The sequence below is a fragment of the Elephas maximus genome, chromosome 15 (genome assembly GCF_024166365.1).
Source record: "Elephas maximus indicus isolate mEleMax1 chromosome 15, mEleMax1 primary haplotype, whole genome shotgun sequence".
NCBI classification, from domain to species: domain Eukaryota; kingdom Metazoa; phylum Chordata; class Mammalia; order Proboscidea; family Elephantidae; genus Elephas; species Elephas maximus.
Window position 1 is genome coordinate 2,265,836 of NC_064833.1, and position 17,443 is coordinate 2,283,278.

General features: G+C 62.3%; 1 protein-coding gene across 3 annotated transcripts in view; it reads right to left on the bottom strand.

The window, feature by feature from the left end:
- Positions 1 to 17,443, bottom strand: part of ADGRB1 (adhesion G protein-coupled receptor B1) — a 91,438-nt gene that overhangs the window by 11,438 nt on the left and 62,557 nt on the right. For 2 of the 3 annotated variants that reach the window (XM_049854098.1, XM_049854097.1), the window contains exons 19-24: positions 14,194 to 14,297; positions 12,341 to 12,443; positions 11,155 to 11,305; positions 10,204 to 10,273; positions 8,876 to 8,942; positions 7,470 to 7,555 (exon numbers count right to left, since the gene is read on the bottom strand). In XM_049854098.1, the coding sequence (XP_049710055.1) occupies positions 7,470 to 7,555; positions 8,876 to 8,942; positions 10,204 to 10,273; positions 11,155 to 11,305; positions 12,341 to 12,443; positions 14,194 to 14,297 (581 nt within the window). Of the gene's footprint in view, positions 1 to 5,248; positions 5,348 to 7,469; positions 7,556 to 8,875; positions 8,943 to 10,203; positions 10,274 to 11,154; positions 11,306 to 12,340; positions 12,444 to 14,193; positions 14,298 to 17,443 lie in introns of all 3 variants that reach the window. The other variant, XM_049854096.1, reaches the window with a different exon arrangement.

Here is a 17,443-nt window from a genome sequence, read left to right on the forward strand (position 1 = left end):
CCAGCTCTCTCCAGCTGCCCTCCCCTGTCCTCCATCCACGGGGTCTGGACCCTCTCTCTGGACTCCTCACCCACACTCGCCCCGCTCTCGGTCCTGACCTTACCCCTCGCTGTCTCTCCTGAGCCCCCCTCATTTCCAGTCTTGCTGCCTCCTCTCCTGGGGAGGGGTCCTCTGTGCATCCCTGCCAGCTCAAGGGCTCGGAATGGGGGGTCCTGGACAGGGAGGCCCTGGGGGGACACCCCATTTCCTGACTGTCCAGGAGGAACAGGGAAGGAGAGGAGGCACAGGTGGTCCCAGATCAGACTCCCCTCAGACCCCCAAGCAAGGGGTCCAGGCCCAAGCTGCGGTCCAAGGTGGCCTCAGGAAGGGTGCAGGGCCAGGCCTCTGAGCACTGGCTCTGGAAGAAGAGAGAAAGATAGGCAGAGCCCAAGAAAGACAACAGACAGATAGCCAGACAAGGGTGGGCAGGGAGGGGGCCAAGGACGGAGACACGGAAACACAGAAAAGGTGAGAGGACAGGTTCCCTCCTCATCGCGGGCCCTGTTCTGCCCAGTCCCTCCCAAGCCCCCTGCCTTGTGGCACCCAGGGCTGCGGGAGAAGGAGGGGCTGCCTCCACCCCTCAACCTGCCCCCCTCCTCCAAGGAGCCCTCAGGGGTGCCCTGTGGCAGGTTCACCCTATGCAGGCCGCCCCTCCCAGCACCAGCACGATGACCCTGCCCACACAGCAGGGCTTGTGCCACCCCTGGCAGTCAGCAAACAGCCCTGACCCTGGTCCCCACCACTCCGTGGCCTGGGGACCCTGGGCCATGGTGGTGGGGTGACTATCTGCAGGAGCCCCAAGGGGCTGCTGGAGTCACTGTTACAGCTGGGGTGGGTGTTGGCACCAGGATCTCCTGTCCCCCTCCACCCACCCCAAAGGATGAGGCTGGCAGGGGTAGAGGGAAGAGGATGGGAGCCTGGGTTGGGGGACAGGGCCAGAGGCACCAAGGAGGAGCTGGACACAAGGGTTAGGAGGACCTAGGGTCTGGCCAGGACAGGCTCCCAAGGCTGGAGGGCACATTCAGCTCCTCTGACCTCCTGCCCGGTGTGTGGGACCCCAAGGGCCCACCCCGGGGGACACCTCAGTCCTGTCTGACCTCTTGGCCAGGCACAGCTGGCCACCCCGCCTCCTGAGCAGTTCCTCCTCCCCCTTCATCTCCAACTACAGGCTCCCCCCAGTCCCAGACCCCTCCTCTTACAGCTATGTACTCCTGGAGTGGCTCCACACCCCCAGCCCAGGACCCAGGACCAGGCAGTCTGTGACGCCAGCCCAGGACCAGGCAGGCTGTGCCCCCAGTCCAGGACCCAGGATCAGGCAGGCTGTGCTCCCAACCCAGGACCAGGCAGGCTGTGCCCCCAGGCCAGGACCAGGGATCAGGCAGGCTCCGCGTCAGGCAGTGTCAACCGCAGCTCCATAGGCCTGTGGTGAAGTGCGTTCCTGTATGTGGCCTTTTGCCTGGGTTCTTTGGAAAATCCTCTTGAGAGATTTTTCCCCCTAAGCCCTGAGAAGTTACCTCTGCCCTAGTTTTCTACCCCACGGGTTTGGTTACTTTTGTCCAGGTGGATTGACATTTCCTGGGTAAACTGTAAACAGCTTGGTTTGACATTTTTGTCTGATCTTGGGCTGCAGTGTGCCCTGTGGTTGGGATGCACCTTGCAGGGATCGGTCAATGGACTACGCAGATGAAGTGACTAGAGCCTCCTCTGCAAAGGAAGCATCTGTGGCCTACGGAGAGGGGGTTAGACGACTGGTCAGCTGTGGCCCTGGTGGGATGGCCATGCCTTGAAATGGACGTAGAGTTTGTGTATAAATGCAGCCAACCCGCTGAGGTTTGTCAGACAAAAAGCAGGAAGAAACGATGCAGCAGCAGAAGCAGAGAGAGAAAGAGAGGGGGCAAGGCACATGGTAAAGGAGCTCCAACACTGGCCCAGGACTCTAACCCTGGAGACAGTGAGAGGTCTGGGAGGGGCCCCGCGGCAGAGCTGGTGGAGACAGGTGGTAAGGCTGAGGAGCCCATCCTCAGGGGACCTAGAGGAGGCCTGCGCAGTCGAAAGAAGCTAATAAGGGAGCTGTCCTGCTCTGGAGAAGGGACAGTTGGTCTGTGTGCTTCCTGATCCCGGTCCTGAGTTGTAGCCTGTTACTTTCACACTTAACCGGAAGGATCGCCTGTGAGTTCTGTGCGGCCACTGCAATGGGTTACGGAACCCAGGAGAGAAGTAGAGAGCCGCGGGAGGGATGGCTTGTGTCAGAGCTGGTAAGAGGTATGTCTGACCTTTGCCTCATAGTCACCATCGGTTCTGTGCTGACAGTGATTCTCATTATTATCTCCCCTGAAGTCAGACAGGTACCTGCTACTACCCATAACCCACTGCCGTACAGTTGGTTCCAACTCATGGCGGCCTGAGAGGGCAGAGGAGAACTGCCCCACAGGGCTTACAAGGAGCGGCTGGTGGATCTGAACTGGCCACCTTTTGGTTAAAAGCCAAGCTCCTAACCACTGCACCACCAGGGCTCCCTCACTACTACTGCTCCCACCGTTTTAGAGTGCCCCAAGGGGGATCTCCAGGGCCTGCCCCCCATGGCTCCCCCAGGGGCCCAAGTTGCCCTAAAGTTCCCACCCCTCCCCTGGGCACTGCCTGCCTCTCCTCACCCCCTCCCCATTGCCTCCTGGAGTGGAAGCACTGCCGGTAGCCCAGAGTCGAAGCCCCTCCAGGCCCCCAGGCCTCTGCTGCCCACCCAGGGCCACCACAGTGTTCAGGGTGGGAGAGGAAGGGTGGGTATAGGCTGGGGCACCCTGGGAAAGCTCTGCCTTGCTCCGCGGGGCAGGCAGCTTGTCCTCACCCTGCAAAGTGGTGGGGGACTGGCATGACTCCCTGTGAATATTCATACACCAAGGGGTTGATCACGGTGTTCTGAACCAGTGCCTTCCTGCTCTGGGCCTCAGTTTCTCCACCATGCGAACGGGGCAGGTGAGCCCTCATCCCTCCCAAAGAGGGCACTCTGCAATGGAACCAGCGCTGTCCTCCCGCTGGGCCCCCTGACCCCACCAGTGCTCCCACCTTCCTCATCACGTCTCCTCCCACCGACAGTCATCTTCTGCCCCTTCCCCCCTCGATGTCTGAGCCCAACTGCTCCTGCTGCCGGCAGACACCTGGGTCTGGGGCCATAGGTGACTCAGATCCCTTTGGTGGACCCGAAGCTTCTGAAGCAGTTCAGCAGGAGCTGCATGGAGGGACGCCAAGGCTCAGGTGTCCTGACCGGAAGGCGCCTGGCCAGCAAGGCTCAGGACACCCCAGAGACCTGCCCTGGTCCCCCATCCACACCTGCAGAGACCTGCCCCAGTCCCCCATCCACACCTGCAGAGACCTGCCCCAGTCCCCCATCCACATCCCACGGACACCTGCCCTGGTCCCCCATCCACACCCCATGGAGACCTGCCCTGGTCCCCCATCCGCCCTGGTCCCCCATCCACACCCCATGGAGACCTGCCCTGGTCCCCCATCCACACTCCATGGAGACCTGCCCTGGTCCCCCATCCACCTGCCCTGGTCCCACACTCCATGGAGGCCTGCCCTGGTCCCCTATTCACACCCCATGGAGACCTGTCCTCAAAGGATCCTGGAGCCCCAGGTGTGGGAGAAGAGGGCCTAAGCACAGCCACAGGACTCATGGCCTGATGCCATGTGCCCTGAGTGGGTCGGTGTCCCCCCAGGACAGATGGCAAGACCAAGCACTGCATCCCGAACTCAGGGCAATAGGTGCCCCAACCCCCAGGATTGGCAGGGGAAAAAAGGAGGGCCATCTGAACTGCAATGACCTGGGCTGAGGTGGAACCAGGTGGTTGCTGGCCTGTTGGGACCCTGGCACAGAGGCACAGACCCCGCTCTTGGATGGGCACTCAAGGACTCTCACTGGCCCTGGCTGACTCCTCCAGCCTACTCCCCCACCAAGGTGTCCAGCTAACCAACCGGGCTGACCCCTGTGCCTGAAAGGTGCCTTATCTCCACCCAGGAACACTGCCTCTTTGTGGCTCAGGGCACCGGCCACAGTGACGCCTTGGGGAGTGGACCCAGGAGAGTCTAGGCATAGCCATGGGCTTGGGCTGAGGTGGGGGCTGGGCATGGTACAAGGTGTCCCCAGGGCTGGGAAGCCCAGACACTCCCACTGGCCCCTACCCCACCTTAGCCACGCCCCTCCAGACCAAGCCTTATACCTCACCTGCCTGTGCCCAGCATGTTAGCCAGGTGGGGGCTGACTGCCACTGGCTCTGCATCCTGGGGCGCGACTTCCCCCACTCACTCACTCCCCCAACACACTTCACAAGCTCAGACTTCACTCACCCCCACACATAACACACTTGCACACTCACACTCACTCCCAGACGTTCACTAACACCCCCCCACACAACACACTTGCACACTCACATACTTATACACATTTGCACACACAACACACTTGCACCCCATACGTATACACATTCGCACACAAACGTAACACACTTGCACACATGCTCACGCACACTCATCCACTCACCCATGCCTGGGCCCCTCCCACTCCTGTGCCTGGCTTCACCCCACATGGAGGTGGCCTTGGTAGAGGGTCTCACAGGAGCAGCCCCGCCAGGCATCTCCCCACCTGAGGGTCTGCAGAGGCGAACACATTGACTTCCCGGCACGAGGGTGGAGAGGCCGCACACGGGGCTGGTGGTGGGAGAACCACTCTGCAGCCACAAACCGCAACACGGCTGAGCCCCCACGGAGTGCACACGGAGCTGACCCTGACCCCACCCCATGTGATCACTCCCACATGCCGGCCATGGCCCAGCCCGACCTCAGTCACGGATACCACAGGCATAGCTGACAGTGTCCTCAGGCTGACCACTGCACCAGGCCAGCCGCTGCCCTGAGCTGGCTGACTCCCTTCCCGCCCCTGTGTCCTGTGCGTGAGGCCCTGGGGGAGGAAGGAGAGAAGTCTGTGGGGCGTAGGGGTGGAGGGGAGAGGCTGGGAGGCCAGGGAGAGGCTAGGAGGCTGGGCAGGGGTTGGGAGGCCGGGCAGGGGTTGGGAGGCTGGGCAGGGGCTGCCCGGGAGGCCCAGAGTGGATGAGAGGAACGGAAGAAACGAGAGAAAAAGTTCACAGCAAACGAGCAGACTCTAACTGAGGAAGAGGCAGGAGCTGGGCGGCAGGGGGTGAGGTGCGGAGGCACTAACATGGCGTTACTGGTGGCGTCGGCGCTGGCGTCGGTGGCAGAGATAATTCCACACCTGGCACATTTGAGGGTGCGCCCAAGGGGGGGCTCGGGCAGCGGACTGCAAGTGAAATTAAAAGGCTGAAACAAAAGCAAACACTGTTCTCGTGGAAACTGGGGGACGTCAAGACAAAAGAGCAAAACCAACCACACGGAGTCCAGCCCAGGGCCCAGGGGCAGCTTCCTTCTGAGAGCCATCAGCCCTCACCCAGCGGGGGCTTCTGAGCGCCGTCAGCCCTCACCCAGCGGGGGCCGGGTGGGGACCCTGAGGCTCTGTATGCACCTGATGAGCACAGAGGGCTGGGGGCTGTCTGCGCTGGAGCCGAGCGTGCCCGCCGGACGTGGGGCACGAGCGCCGTGTGTCTGCCCAGAGTGGTGGAACGCTGTCTGTGGTCTGCGGGAGGCTCGTCTGTGCAAATCCCCGGAGCCAGGCCACCTGCTCCGGCCCCGTGCTGCCCTTGTGCTCGAGGGTTCAGGTGGCCAGGCCCCCCGCGGGGGGGCGGCGGGGAGGTGGGTCCTGTAAGCTCTTGTCTGTGAGCTGGCCTGGGCAGTGGCCCCCGCACGTCTGTGTGGGTGTGCACGTGTGTACTTGTGTTTGTGTCAGCATGTGTGCCCATGTGCACACACGTGGGTGTGCATGTGTGTCTCTGTGCTAACGTACATGTGTACAAATGTCTACGTGTATAAATGTGTATATGGAATGTGCATGTGTGTGCTTGTGAGCATACACAGACCCATGTGTTCTGTGCTTCCTTTTCTGTGTGGGGGGAGTTGGGGTTCAGCCCAGAGGCAAGTCTGGGTGTGTCTGGCAGCATCCACCAGGCTGAGCCCTTGGCCACTGCACACACCCTGGTAAGGGGCCACCCAGCGACAGCAAGCAGGACCCAGAAGTACATGAGGGGGCTCTAGAGCCTGCCTGGCCCAAGCTCGGATACCCCTGCCACCAGCAACCCAACCTCTCTAAACTGCCTGCTGGGCTTTAAAGTGGGGGATGCTGACAGCCTGCTCGGAGGGCCACTGCAGGGGCAAACCAAGCAAAGGATAGGGTCAGGGCCCAGTTACGGCCCCCGCCAGTCACTGCGTAGCTACAACGGGGAGGCACACACCGTGTGCAGTGTGGGTGGGTCACAGTGTGTCCTGGGGGCCCTGGTGGTGTGGGGCAGAGCTAGGCTGTCAAGTGGACAGGCCTTATAGGCACCTGCCCATGCCCACTTCCCAGACCAGGAGCCTCAGACCGGGGACTCAGATCTAGGCCAGCGTGGGGTCCTTCAGGGCCGTGCCACGCCCCCCAGGCCAGCTTGGCTGGAACCTACCAGGGATCCAAGGGGAAGGTTTCCTGAAGCTTTGGTTCATGGGGAGAAGGGGAGAGGTCAGAGAAAGAGAGAGAGAGAGAGAGACCACAAGAACGACAGGCACAGAGGGGTGGGGGTGGGGTGGAGACCCCAGCGAGGACACCAGCCAGGCCTGATGGACAAAGGCACAAAGCCAGAGCAACAGCAGGAGAGGTGGAGGAGGGCCCTGATGGGCAGGGCAGGACAGAGAGGGGCCCACCCTGCAGCCTCCCCTTCCTGCCTGAGTGGCCTTGGGCTGTCCCCTGGGGGTGGACTCAAGAGGCAGCCAGCCCCAAGCACGCCCCACCCGGTTCTCTGGTGCCCCACAGCCCTATGTGACTTTCCCAGGGCACCGCCCTCTCTCAGCACATGTCCCCATGTGGCGGAGGCACTGAGCCCATCTGGCCCTGCCCTCTCTGCCCCAGGGTGAAGGCCCCACAGGACAGCCTAAGTCCATCACCAAGATAGGGGGTGGCCTTGCCCCGGGTGACACAGTACAAGGACTCCACAGTCACGGCCCCACGGGGCCGATGGGGTTCTTTCTTGCCTGGGATACCGCCGCTGATGGCAAACCTCGCAGTGGAGGAAGGCACACTAGGAAACCCAGCTCCAGCCTCGGGTCAGGAGACTCCCGCCCCATGGCCCCTGGCAAGGGCAGAGCCTCCGGGAGCAGGCAAGCCATCTCTGAGGATCTGTCACGGGTCATGTGGGGAAACTGAGGCCCAGAGAGAGGCAAGGGCTGGCTGTGAGCCTCGACGCTCGCTGTGCTTTGTGCCTCAGGTTCCCCACCCTACGGCACAGAGGTAGGCCTGGGTTCGTTTCCACTTGGGGTAGCATGGCTGCCTGCCCTACCCTGCCCGCTCCTTCAGCTTCTTGTCGGTGATGCCATCCTTGGACACAAGCCTGTTGAACACCAGGATCCCGATGACCATGTTCACCTGCCAGGCACAGGGGCAGCTGTCACCCACAGTGTCCCTCCCTGCCGAGCCCCTCCCCCCCCGGCCCTGGGCCCCAAGGACTGTCCATGGGGTTCTTCGTGACCCAAATGGGCTGAGCAGTGACAGGAGGTCCTGACACCCACGTGGAGGTTTGCCGGCCTGCCTGGGGGCGGGGCGTCTGTCCTGGGCTGCAGGCCACCCTGACTCAGGCCTGCACGTCCCCCTTTGAGGGAAGGTCCAGCCAGGTGGGACCAGCCCCCACCCTCTCGATGCACCACGCATCCACCGTCCACTGGGCAGCACCTGCCCTCACAACGGCACCGACGCTGGGGGAGGTGGACATTAGCATGCGCTGCATGGGCCTCTCCAGCTGAGGCGCCTTCGAGGAATAAAGGCGCAGGCCCCCGAGGCTGGGTGCTGGCCAGGGAGGGAGGCCGGGCACCAGATGCTGTCCCACCAGCACGGTCACCTCCTCTGTGCTGGGCTGACCACAGGGCGCCCCTCGAGGCAGTGGCCCTGCTTGGAGAAGCCTCTTGCAGCACAGGAATTCACAACTGGGCAGTAGATGAGTGTCCCGGGAGTAGGGGCAGGGAGAGAGGTCTAGGATCTCCGGTCCCTCTGCCCTGTCCTCAGTGGCTCCCCCGCCCATCTGCACTGGGGACAAGAACCCGGTCAGGGCCCCACGGGGCTGTCTGCCTTCCCCACCAAACAAATGGGTGGGAAACCAAGCCAAAAAAAACAAAGCCATTGCTGTTGAATCGATTCGACTAGAGGACAGAGTAAAACTGCCCCACAGAGTTTGCAAGGAGCGCCTGGTGGATTCGAACTGCTGACCTTTTGGTTACCAGCTGTAGCACTTAACCACTATGCCACGAGGGTTGGGTGGGAAAAAGCAGAGGGAAAACCCACAGAGCAAGTAGGGGAGGTAATGGTGGCCACCCTGCCCAGCCAGCACACTCCCAGAGACAAGAAGCCCTGGCTCTGATGGGCTTGGGGCAGGGACAAGAAGTCCTGGCTCTGATGGGCTTGGGGGGGACACGCCTCCCCCGGGTCTAGCCTGCGAGCTCCCTGCTGCTTCACTCACCTATTGGTCCATCTGTCCATCATTCACCCACCCATCCACCCACCAGGGCTCCTGGCAGGGTGGCTGTACACAGCAGGTGCCCAGTACTCAGGTGGGCTGTGCTCCTCGAAATAGGAGGCCTCGAGACCCCAGGGCAGGTCAGAAGTAGGTGCTGCAATTAGGGTCACCCCAGGTCCCCAGCCCGAGAGGCTCCAAGAGGCTAGGGGTCCAGTGGGGGCTCAAGGGGCAAGTCCTACCAGGACTACAGCAGCCGCAGGTCCCACGAAGGCATACAGCAGTCCCCCTTCCAGGGAGAGCCAGCAGCTGGGGAGCAATTGGCTGGTTAGAGCCCAGTGTGGGAGCCCCCATCCCACAGGTAGATGCTGGATTGCTGGGCTTCTCAAGGGAAAGGGGGGAGCTGGAGGGGCAGAGGAAGATGAAGGGCCCTGACCCTTGCCCCTCCCCCAGTAACCCTTCCTGGGTGGCCCCCTCCTCCAGACTCCCTCTCCAGCTGGCCTCCTCCTCCAGACCCCCTCCCAGGCTGCCCCTCCTAGTTCCTCTGCAGGTCTCTCAGACCCTCCCAGGCTTGTCCGTAGCCTTGCCCACGTGATCCCAAATGCCATGTTCTGCCTGCCCACTCAACCCAGGCCAGCGGCCTCAGCACATGGCCTCCACCGGGCCTGGCCCCTCTTGCCCCATGCTCCCCATCCATGGTGGCCTGCAGGACCCCCGAGCCCAGGGAGGACCCCTCTGCCTGCTGCACTTGCTGCTGTCTCTGCCCCACGCTGCCTAACAAACTCCTCTCCACCCTTCAGAACCCCGCTTCAACACACCCCCAGACATCCCCTCAGACCCCCTCAGCTCCAGCAGGCCGGGCATCCCTCCTCCCGTCTCTGGGGACTGTGGCTCTGCTCCCCCCCAGCACTCACCCCACTGGGGCTTCATGTAACTGTCCTCACCCACATCCCACCCTCCTCCCACTCGGCCTCCTATAGTCCCTGCCCCTGCTTTTTGCTCCCTCTCTTCCCCACCCCCAGGCCTCAGTCCCCTCCTTCCCTGGCTCCTCTGCCCATCCCGGCTCCTCGCATCCTCACCACCCCCCACCCCACTTTAGAAGCACATGCTACCTTTAGGATAAGTCCCTTGGCTTGGCCATCAAGGCCCTAGGACCTGGACCTGGCTGACCCTCAGGGCCTCAGTGATGTCGTCGGAAAACGGGCACCTGCCACCCACCCTCCCACCACCAGGGGTTGAGCCACGGATGGGGCACACCTGCTGCTCCCAGTCTGCTATCTCACCAGCACCTGCATGGTGGGAAACTGAGGCTCAGAGAGGCTCACTGATCCATCCATGGCCACCTGGCCAAGAGGCCAGAACTCTGATGGCTCCAAAGCCCCTTTTCTCTGAATCCTGTGGCCCGTTCCAGGGAGCAGTCTCCTGGAGGCTGTGGCTTAGCCTCCAGTGAGGGCACCCCCACCCCGCTGAGCCTTGGTTTACCATCTGCGAAATGGGGTGGCTGGCAAATGGAGTGGAAGCCTCAGCCCCAGGCCACATCCGGAGGGGGCAGTGTAGGGTGGGGACTCACTAGTTCATGGTGCTGTACCCTCTGGCCTTGGTGAACCCCACAGAGATGGCCACGACCAGCGCAGGGAGCCCTGGAGAAGGGTCGGAAAGAAAGGCGTTAGTCCCCCATCACTGGAGCCCCTGGTCCACCCCTGCCTCCTCCCAGCCCCCGCAACAGGAGGTGACACCGAGTGTGAGAGAGAGGGACCAGGGTGGGTGAGATGAGGACACGCAGAACCAGAGGGGTAGTGTGCTCATTTGGCAAGTGAAAACGGTGGCCGCCAGCCAGATGTGAACCTCAGGTGATAAGGACTCATTCTTTAGTGGAAGCTTGTCCCAGGTATTGCATGGGGCGTGTTGTTAGCTGCCGCTGAGTCGGCTCTGACTCGTGGGGACCTTATGCACGACAGAACAAAATGCCGCTTGGCCCTGCACCGTCTCCACGATCGCCGACATGCTCAAGTCCACTGTTGGGGCCACTGTGTACTCTGGGCGCCGTCCAACCGAGTGGGCTCGTCCTCCAGCACTACATTGGACGGTACTCTGATACGATCCATCAAGTTTTCATTGGCTGATTTTCAGAAGTAGATCACCACGCCTTTCCTTCCGGTCTGTCCGAGTCTGGAAGCTCTGCTGAGACCTGTCCACCACAGGTGATGCTGCTGGTATTTGAAATGCCGGTGGCAGCGCTTCCAGCATCCCAGCGACACGTGAGCAACCACAGCATGACAGACTGACATACTTACACTAACAAGAGTCCTTGATCACCTGCCATTCCCATGTGACAAGCGTCCTGTGCTTTATCTGGAGACCCGCCGTGCGGAGGGGAGAGGCCACGGGGATAAGCTATGGAGGCTGGGGGTGGGGGTAAGGACAGGGAGGGGAAGGGGCTGCGAGGGGCTGGGGACAAGTTGCCAGCACAGACAGCCAGCTCGGGTGAGGCGGCCCACCCCGCCCGCCCGCAGCCGCTCACCCCAGCCCAGGCACAGGAAGCGCTTGCGGACGAGGCGGTTCCGGAGGCGGCCCGTCACGGCCATGTAGGACTGCCAGGCCTCCGTGAGCACCCAGCAGAAGGAGGAGAGGAAGAAGAAGTGCAGGAAGGCGGCCACCAGCGTGCACACCACCTGGGCGGGCGGCGGGCAAGGGCTGGGCGGGTGCTTCCAGCCCCACGCCCACCCACAGTGCTAGAGGCGGTGGAACCGGGCCGAATCCCAGTAGGAAGCCACCAGGGCCCCACCAGCCCAGAGATCGGCTGGCAAGTGTCCAGGCCCCCTGGGGTGGTCTGGGCCCCCATGGATGGGTGGTCTCACAACACAGCCCAGAAACTGTCAGGGAATAACACCCTCCCCGACTTCCCCAGCCACCCCAGCACCAGGCTTAGGCACCCACTTAGAAGACACAGTTCAAACCCATCCGTTTAGTAAATGGGGCACTGGGGCCCAGAGAGAGAGAGTCACACCCCAAGGCCACACAGCAAGTGACAGGCAAGCTCAGACACAGCCCGGCCCCCCCAACTACGACCTGCCCCCCCACCCCCGCACACGCAGGGACCAAGTCCCCATGGCCAAGCCTTCCCACCATCCAACTGCCAACCCTCCCATCGCCTTCAGCCCTGTGGCCTGGAGGGTCAGGTGGGAGCCCTGGAGAAGCAGTGGCCCTTCCGTGGAGAGCTGGATGGGAAGGGGGTGACCAGGATGGGGTTGGGGGCCACAATAGGGGGCATGGGTGGGGGCACTTTGGGGAGGGCTGGCTGAGGGGCCATGTCATGTCCTGCTTCATTCAAAGGCTGATGGGGGTGAACAGGGGAGAGATGGACACGGGGGCCTGGGGTAACAGTGCCAGAGCAGGCAGCTGGCCACCAGGGGCTCAGGAGAAAGGCCCCGCAAAGCATCAGTCAGTCCCAAGGACATGTACTTGTCCCGAGGGGAGCAGTGGAGGCCAGTCCTCCGGGACTCACGTCCCCATGGCCCTGCTTGGTCAGGGGCCTGTGCCAGCCCAGGGGGATGGGGGCCTGCTTCAGTGGTGCTGGAGGCCACGCCGGTGGCTCTCGCAGCCTCCTCCTGGTCCGAGCTTCCCACTAATCCCAGGTCCAGCCCCTGCTGGGTGTCCGACCCAGCCCACCGGGGACGCTGGGGTGCCCACGGCAGAGGGCCGCCTACCTTGTTTCGGGTCTGGGTCTGCCCGACGAGGATGAGGGCGTTGGAGGAGACGATGGACAGGCAGAAGTTGATGAGGATGACCGACCGCTCTGAGCGGATGTACCTGTGCAAGGGCGGTGGCCTGTGGTCAGTGCCCCGCAGGCCTCGTCTTCGTGGGAACTGGGGGCCTGTGGCCAGCACCAAGACCAGGGCCCCAGCCCCTCCCTGCAGTCACCGCCACCACCGCCATCGCCTCTACCGTTGTCACCGTCATCATCCCCGCCGTCACCACCTCCCACATCCATCACCACCACCGGCATCATCCCAACTACCACATCCCTACCCGCATTACCACCACTGCCACCCTCACCTCCGTTACAATCATCACCAACGTCATTATCATCATCAGTGTCATCACCCCCATCACCACCATCATCACAGCTACCACCATCATCCTCACTACCACCACCATCACTGTCATCATCCCTGCCAACACACGTCTATCGCCACCATCACCACCACCACCACCCTTGTCACCATCATCACCTCCACTCCACCACACACCAAATCACGGCACACAGTCAGGTACCAAGGAGGGCGCAGCTGTCCCCTCCAGCTGTCCCCTCCAGCTGGGACGGCTCACCCTTAGAAAGGCCCCCCTTTGCGTTAAAGTCTTCTCCCTCCCACTCCACCCTTTGGACACAGCTTGTTCCTGCGTTTCACTGTCTGCCTGCTCCTGGCTTTCACCCAGCTGTACCCTTGCCCCGGCTCCAGAGCTCCAGTGGCTGGGGCCCTGATGCTGCCATTTCGGGGCCAGGTTGGCTGACCCTCAGGGAGGACAGGAGGGTGAGTAGCGCCTGCTGCTCATGGCCATTGGCACCCGCAAAACCTCCCCTCCCCTTGCTGGGCACATCGACCTCTTGCTCGACCTCGGGGAGCTGCCAGCCGTCAATTCTGATGACCGGCTGACATTGTGCTGCCTGAGAGCTGGGCAGCCAGGCGTGGTGGCAACACGTCCATCCAGGCACAAGGGGAGTCTCGGCTTGGCCCGGGTGGGTGGGGGCCCTGGCAGGGTGGCCTTGGACTCACCTCCCTGACCCACATTGTGTCCCGTGGGGAAACGGGGCAGGGAGATGGGATGCCCGCCAGCACATGTGCGCACCTGCTCCTAGTCAGGGACGTGCCCTCACACACTGATACCGTGCTGCTGGGCACTCAGACACACGCTAGCGTGCCCGTCACCCCCGCCCCGCCAGCTCCTCACTGGCTTAGACATGAGTCCTCTTGCCTGCTTCCTCACATCTGCTGGGTGCAGCCTCACCTAGCAGGTCGCCTCCTGGAGACCCTGGCGGGTGGACAGGGAGCCCTGGGGAAGGGCACGTGGGGCAGAGACCCCGGGCCCTGACAAGTGACCCTAGGCCCAGAAAGTCAGACAGGGCAACTGTGTCCCACTCCCCCACAGCGTATGCTTGTGTAGGTGCTGGTGGGCACACCAACATGGGCTCAGCTTGCTGGGCAGTAGGCATGGGCTGGCACCCACCAGGCAACACACTTAGTTGGTGGGGGAGAATGCATGGCCTATGTCCACCTGCCCCTGCATCTGTCTGCCCCCACCTTGTCAGTGTCACTCAGCACCACCAGGAGCCCTGGACAGGTGTGGGTGGGGGCTTGGTGGGGGGGCACGGCTGAGAGACCGGGAGGATAGCAAGGACACTGGGGAAGAGGTGGTCACAGAAGGGCTGGGGGATGGTGGCGGGCAGGTGGCACCGTCTGTGACAGTGGGGGCAGCAATGACGACGGAGGGGAAGCCTACGGGGGAGTGGGCCAATCCCGAGCCACCGCCCTTTGCTGGGACCCCACAGGCCGGCACCCACCTCCACACGGAGACATAGATGATGACGAGCATGAGCAGGGTGAGCGAAGACACGCCGCAGCCCACGATGAGCGCCACTGACGGCACGGCTGCCTTCTCCATGTTCTGCAGGTCCAGCCGCCATGGGCACGGGAGACCACAAGTGAGGGCAGGGACCCCTGGGCCGGCTGGGGGCCCCTGCCCAACCAGCCCCTCTCCCTTCGGCCCCCATGCCCAGCAGCCCTCCTGGTCCCTCCCGTGTCCCCCTCCCTGAGCCAGTGCTCAGCCTCCCCCTCAATGACCCCCACCCATTCCAGGGAAGGGTCACCCCCATGTCACAGATAGGTCCCCCATGCGAGGTCCCCCCATGGGATGGTGGCAGAGCTGGCCCTCTCTGTCTTCCTGGCCCCACCCTCTGTGGAGGCTCTGCTGTCCCCCTCAAGACACTGCCCCCCAGCTCCAGCTCATCTAACCAGCATCTCAAACTCCACTCCCCCTTTACACCTTGGATTACCCCCACCTGCTCCTTCCACAGCCCCTCACTTGGTACCCTAACCCAGTGCTTGCCAGTTCTGCACTGTACCCCTGCTCCAGCAGGTCTCCCCTGCACACACCCTCCGCCCTCCAGCCGCCGCCAGTGCCTCCCACCCTGGCTTCTTGTCTGACATGGAGGCACCTCCCTCTCCCGCTCAAAGTCAGCCTTGGCCCCCCTGCCCTGAGCCAGCCCCCTACAAGGCTGCCCCCACCTCCCGCCCCACCTTGGGGCCTTTACACAGCTGCTCCCAGGCCTGGGCTCTCCGTCTCTCTGCTGTGCCCACAGTACCCTGCGCCCACACTGCGCTGTGCTTCCATCCACACACATGCTGTTCCTGCCACCACCTCCTCCAGGAAACCCTCACTGACTCCCAGGCCCCCCTGGGTGTCACCCTGTCCCAGCCTGGGTCCCACTGATGGGGGTGACTGGCCCTGCAGTTGATAAGCTCTGTGCCTTGTGACCTTGCCAGGCATGGCCAGCACAGGCACACACTCAATGGTACTGGCCAGAGGAGCACGCGTGGGCACCAGGGTCCAGTTCAAACAGGCGTGGCTGGGGTGAGGGGTGCGGAGCTGATTCTTGATCTGATGACTAGCTCAACTCTAAATTTGAGGGGTGGCCTCAGGCAGTGACTCCCCTGTCCTGGGCCTCGGTTCCCCAGATATAAAATGAGGTCCTGGGGGCCGCCCTACTCCCTGACCCCCGGCAGACGCACTGGGGGTCAGCCGACCTCTAGTTTTCTTGGGAGGAGGCCTCCCCATGGGTCCGATCGCCTGCTGACCCACTACACCTCTGCTCCCATGCCACAGTGTGACCACTGAGCGCCCACCAGCAGGGGATCACTGCTACGTGAGGACCTCCCATGGCCTGCCCACCGTCTCCCACACACCCACCATGTCCCTGGCTCTCCTCCTCTGCCCCTGCTGCCTAATCCCCCTCCAGGTCAAGATGAGATCGGTGGTCGTGGGCTTGCACCCCAACCCACCCTCTTGCCCCAGTGCCAAGCTGGCTCCTCGAGCCTACCAAGCCCAGTGTATCTGCTCAGGCAGAATGCCCTGGATGCCAGCTACTCAGCTCCTCTTCATCCATGGAAGCCCTGCAACCTGCCACCATGCTTTGCTCTAAAGCCGCCTCCTCCAGGCAGGTCCTCTGGATTACCCCAGGCCACTGGGTTTCGTGGGATAGAGAGCAGCCTTGCCCACAAACACCACCTCAGTTGGCTACAACACGCTTGTGAGCCCTGGTAATGCATGCCAAGTGGGGGCACACTGCCACATGCTCGGGCACTCAGCTCTGGGCAGTACCTCAGCAGGCGAGGTCCGGCAGGATCTGGAGTGCTGAGCCCCAGAACCCATCACTGCGCAGTTTTACCAGTGGAGAAACTGAGGTCCAGGGCTGGCAGAGGTCAGGATGACCCCAGCAACCATCTCAAGGACACTGGGCTCAACCCACAGCCAGCCATGCACGCAGGTCACGGGCGGCTGGGTAAGTGGTTCATGCCCGCTCCGGGCCAGCTCCTGCCCTGACCTGTGTGCCATCTGCCTCCGTCTGTCTTCGTTAGGCCTGGCAGCCTGCGACTGCCAGCTCACCTACCTACCTGCCTGCCTGCTCCCTCCTCCTCCTCATCCCTCACTCCTGACTGCCCCAGTGGGCAGATTTTGGGTGATGTGGACAGAAGACAGGCTGTGTGAGAGGGCAGGGTGCCAGGGACTCCAGGCACTGCTAGGAGGGCTGGACTAGAGACCTGCAGGGCAAGGCCGGCCCCTCATCAGGCCAAGCACGTCACACCAGGCCAGCCTCCCACAGAAGGCCAGCTCCCTGCTGAGCTCAGAGCCACCCCAGGACCTTTGCACACGCCGGTCGCTCTGCTCAGTGCTCTTCCCTGACCTTCACACTGCAGGCTCTCCTCACAGCTTAGATGCCCCAACCAGCCCTTCATCTCCCTGCCCCTCACCTCCCTGATCCTCTCCAGAGACTCATCCCCATCGCATGGCTACTGCTGTTTATTGTTTACACGGCTGTTGTCAGTTTGTATCGCATGAGCCCCCACTCTGTCTTCTCCTGAACCCTCTAAACACCCTATGCTCCCCAAAGCCTAATTTCCTTCCTAAAATGCCAGCTTTGTCCTGTCACGGAGTCAATATCATCCCTGCTCCCAGATGCCCACAAGACGGAGCCCTGATCCCAGCCAAAGGCTGAGCCCTGACCCAGGTCAAAGACTTATGTCTGATCCCAACCACACTCTGAGTCTTGATCCTGGTCATAGGCCAAGCCCTCATTCTGATCTGAGCCCTGACTGTGGTCACACGCTAAGCCCTGACCCTGGTCAAACAGTCACCTCTGATCCCAGTCACACTCTGAGTCTTGATCTTGGTCACTGGTTGAGCCCTCAACCTCCTACATGCTGAGCCTGATTCCTACCTCACCCTGGCCCCTGATCCTGACCACACATGAGCCCTGACCCTGGTCACATGCTGAGCCCTGACCTAGATGACACACTGGCCCCTGACCCTGGTCACATGCCAAGCCCTGACCCATGTCACACTCTGATCCCCAACCCAGGTCAGATACTGATCCCTGATCCCACTCTCTGAGCCTTGACCCTAGTCGCATGCTGAGCCCTGACCCAGGTCACACACTTATCCCTGATTCCAGCAGCACTCTAAGCTTTGACCCTGGTACACCCTAGCCCCTGACCTTGATCATACTGAGTCCTGACCATGGTCACTCTGATCCT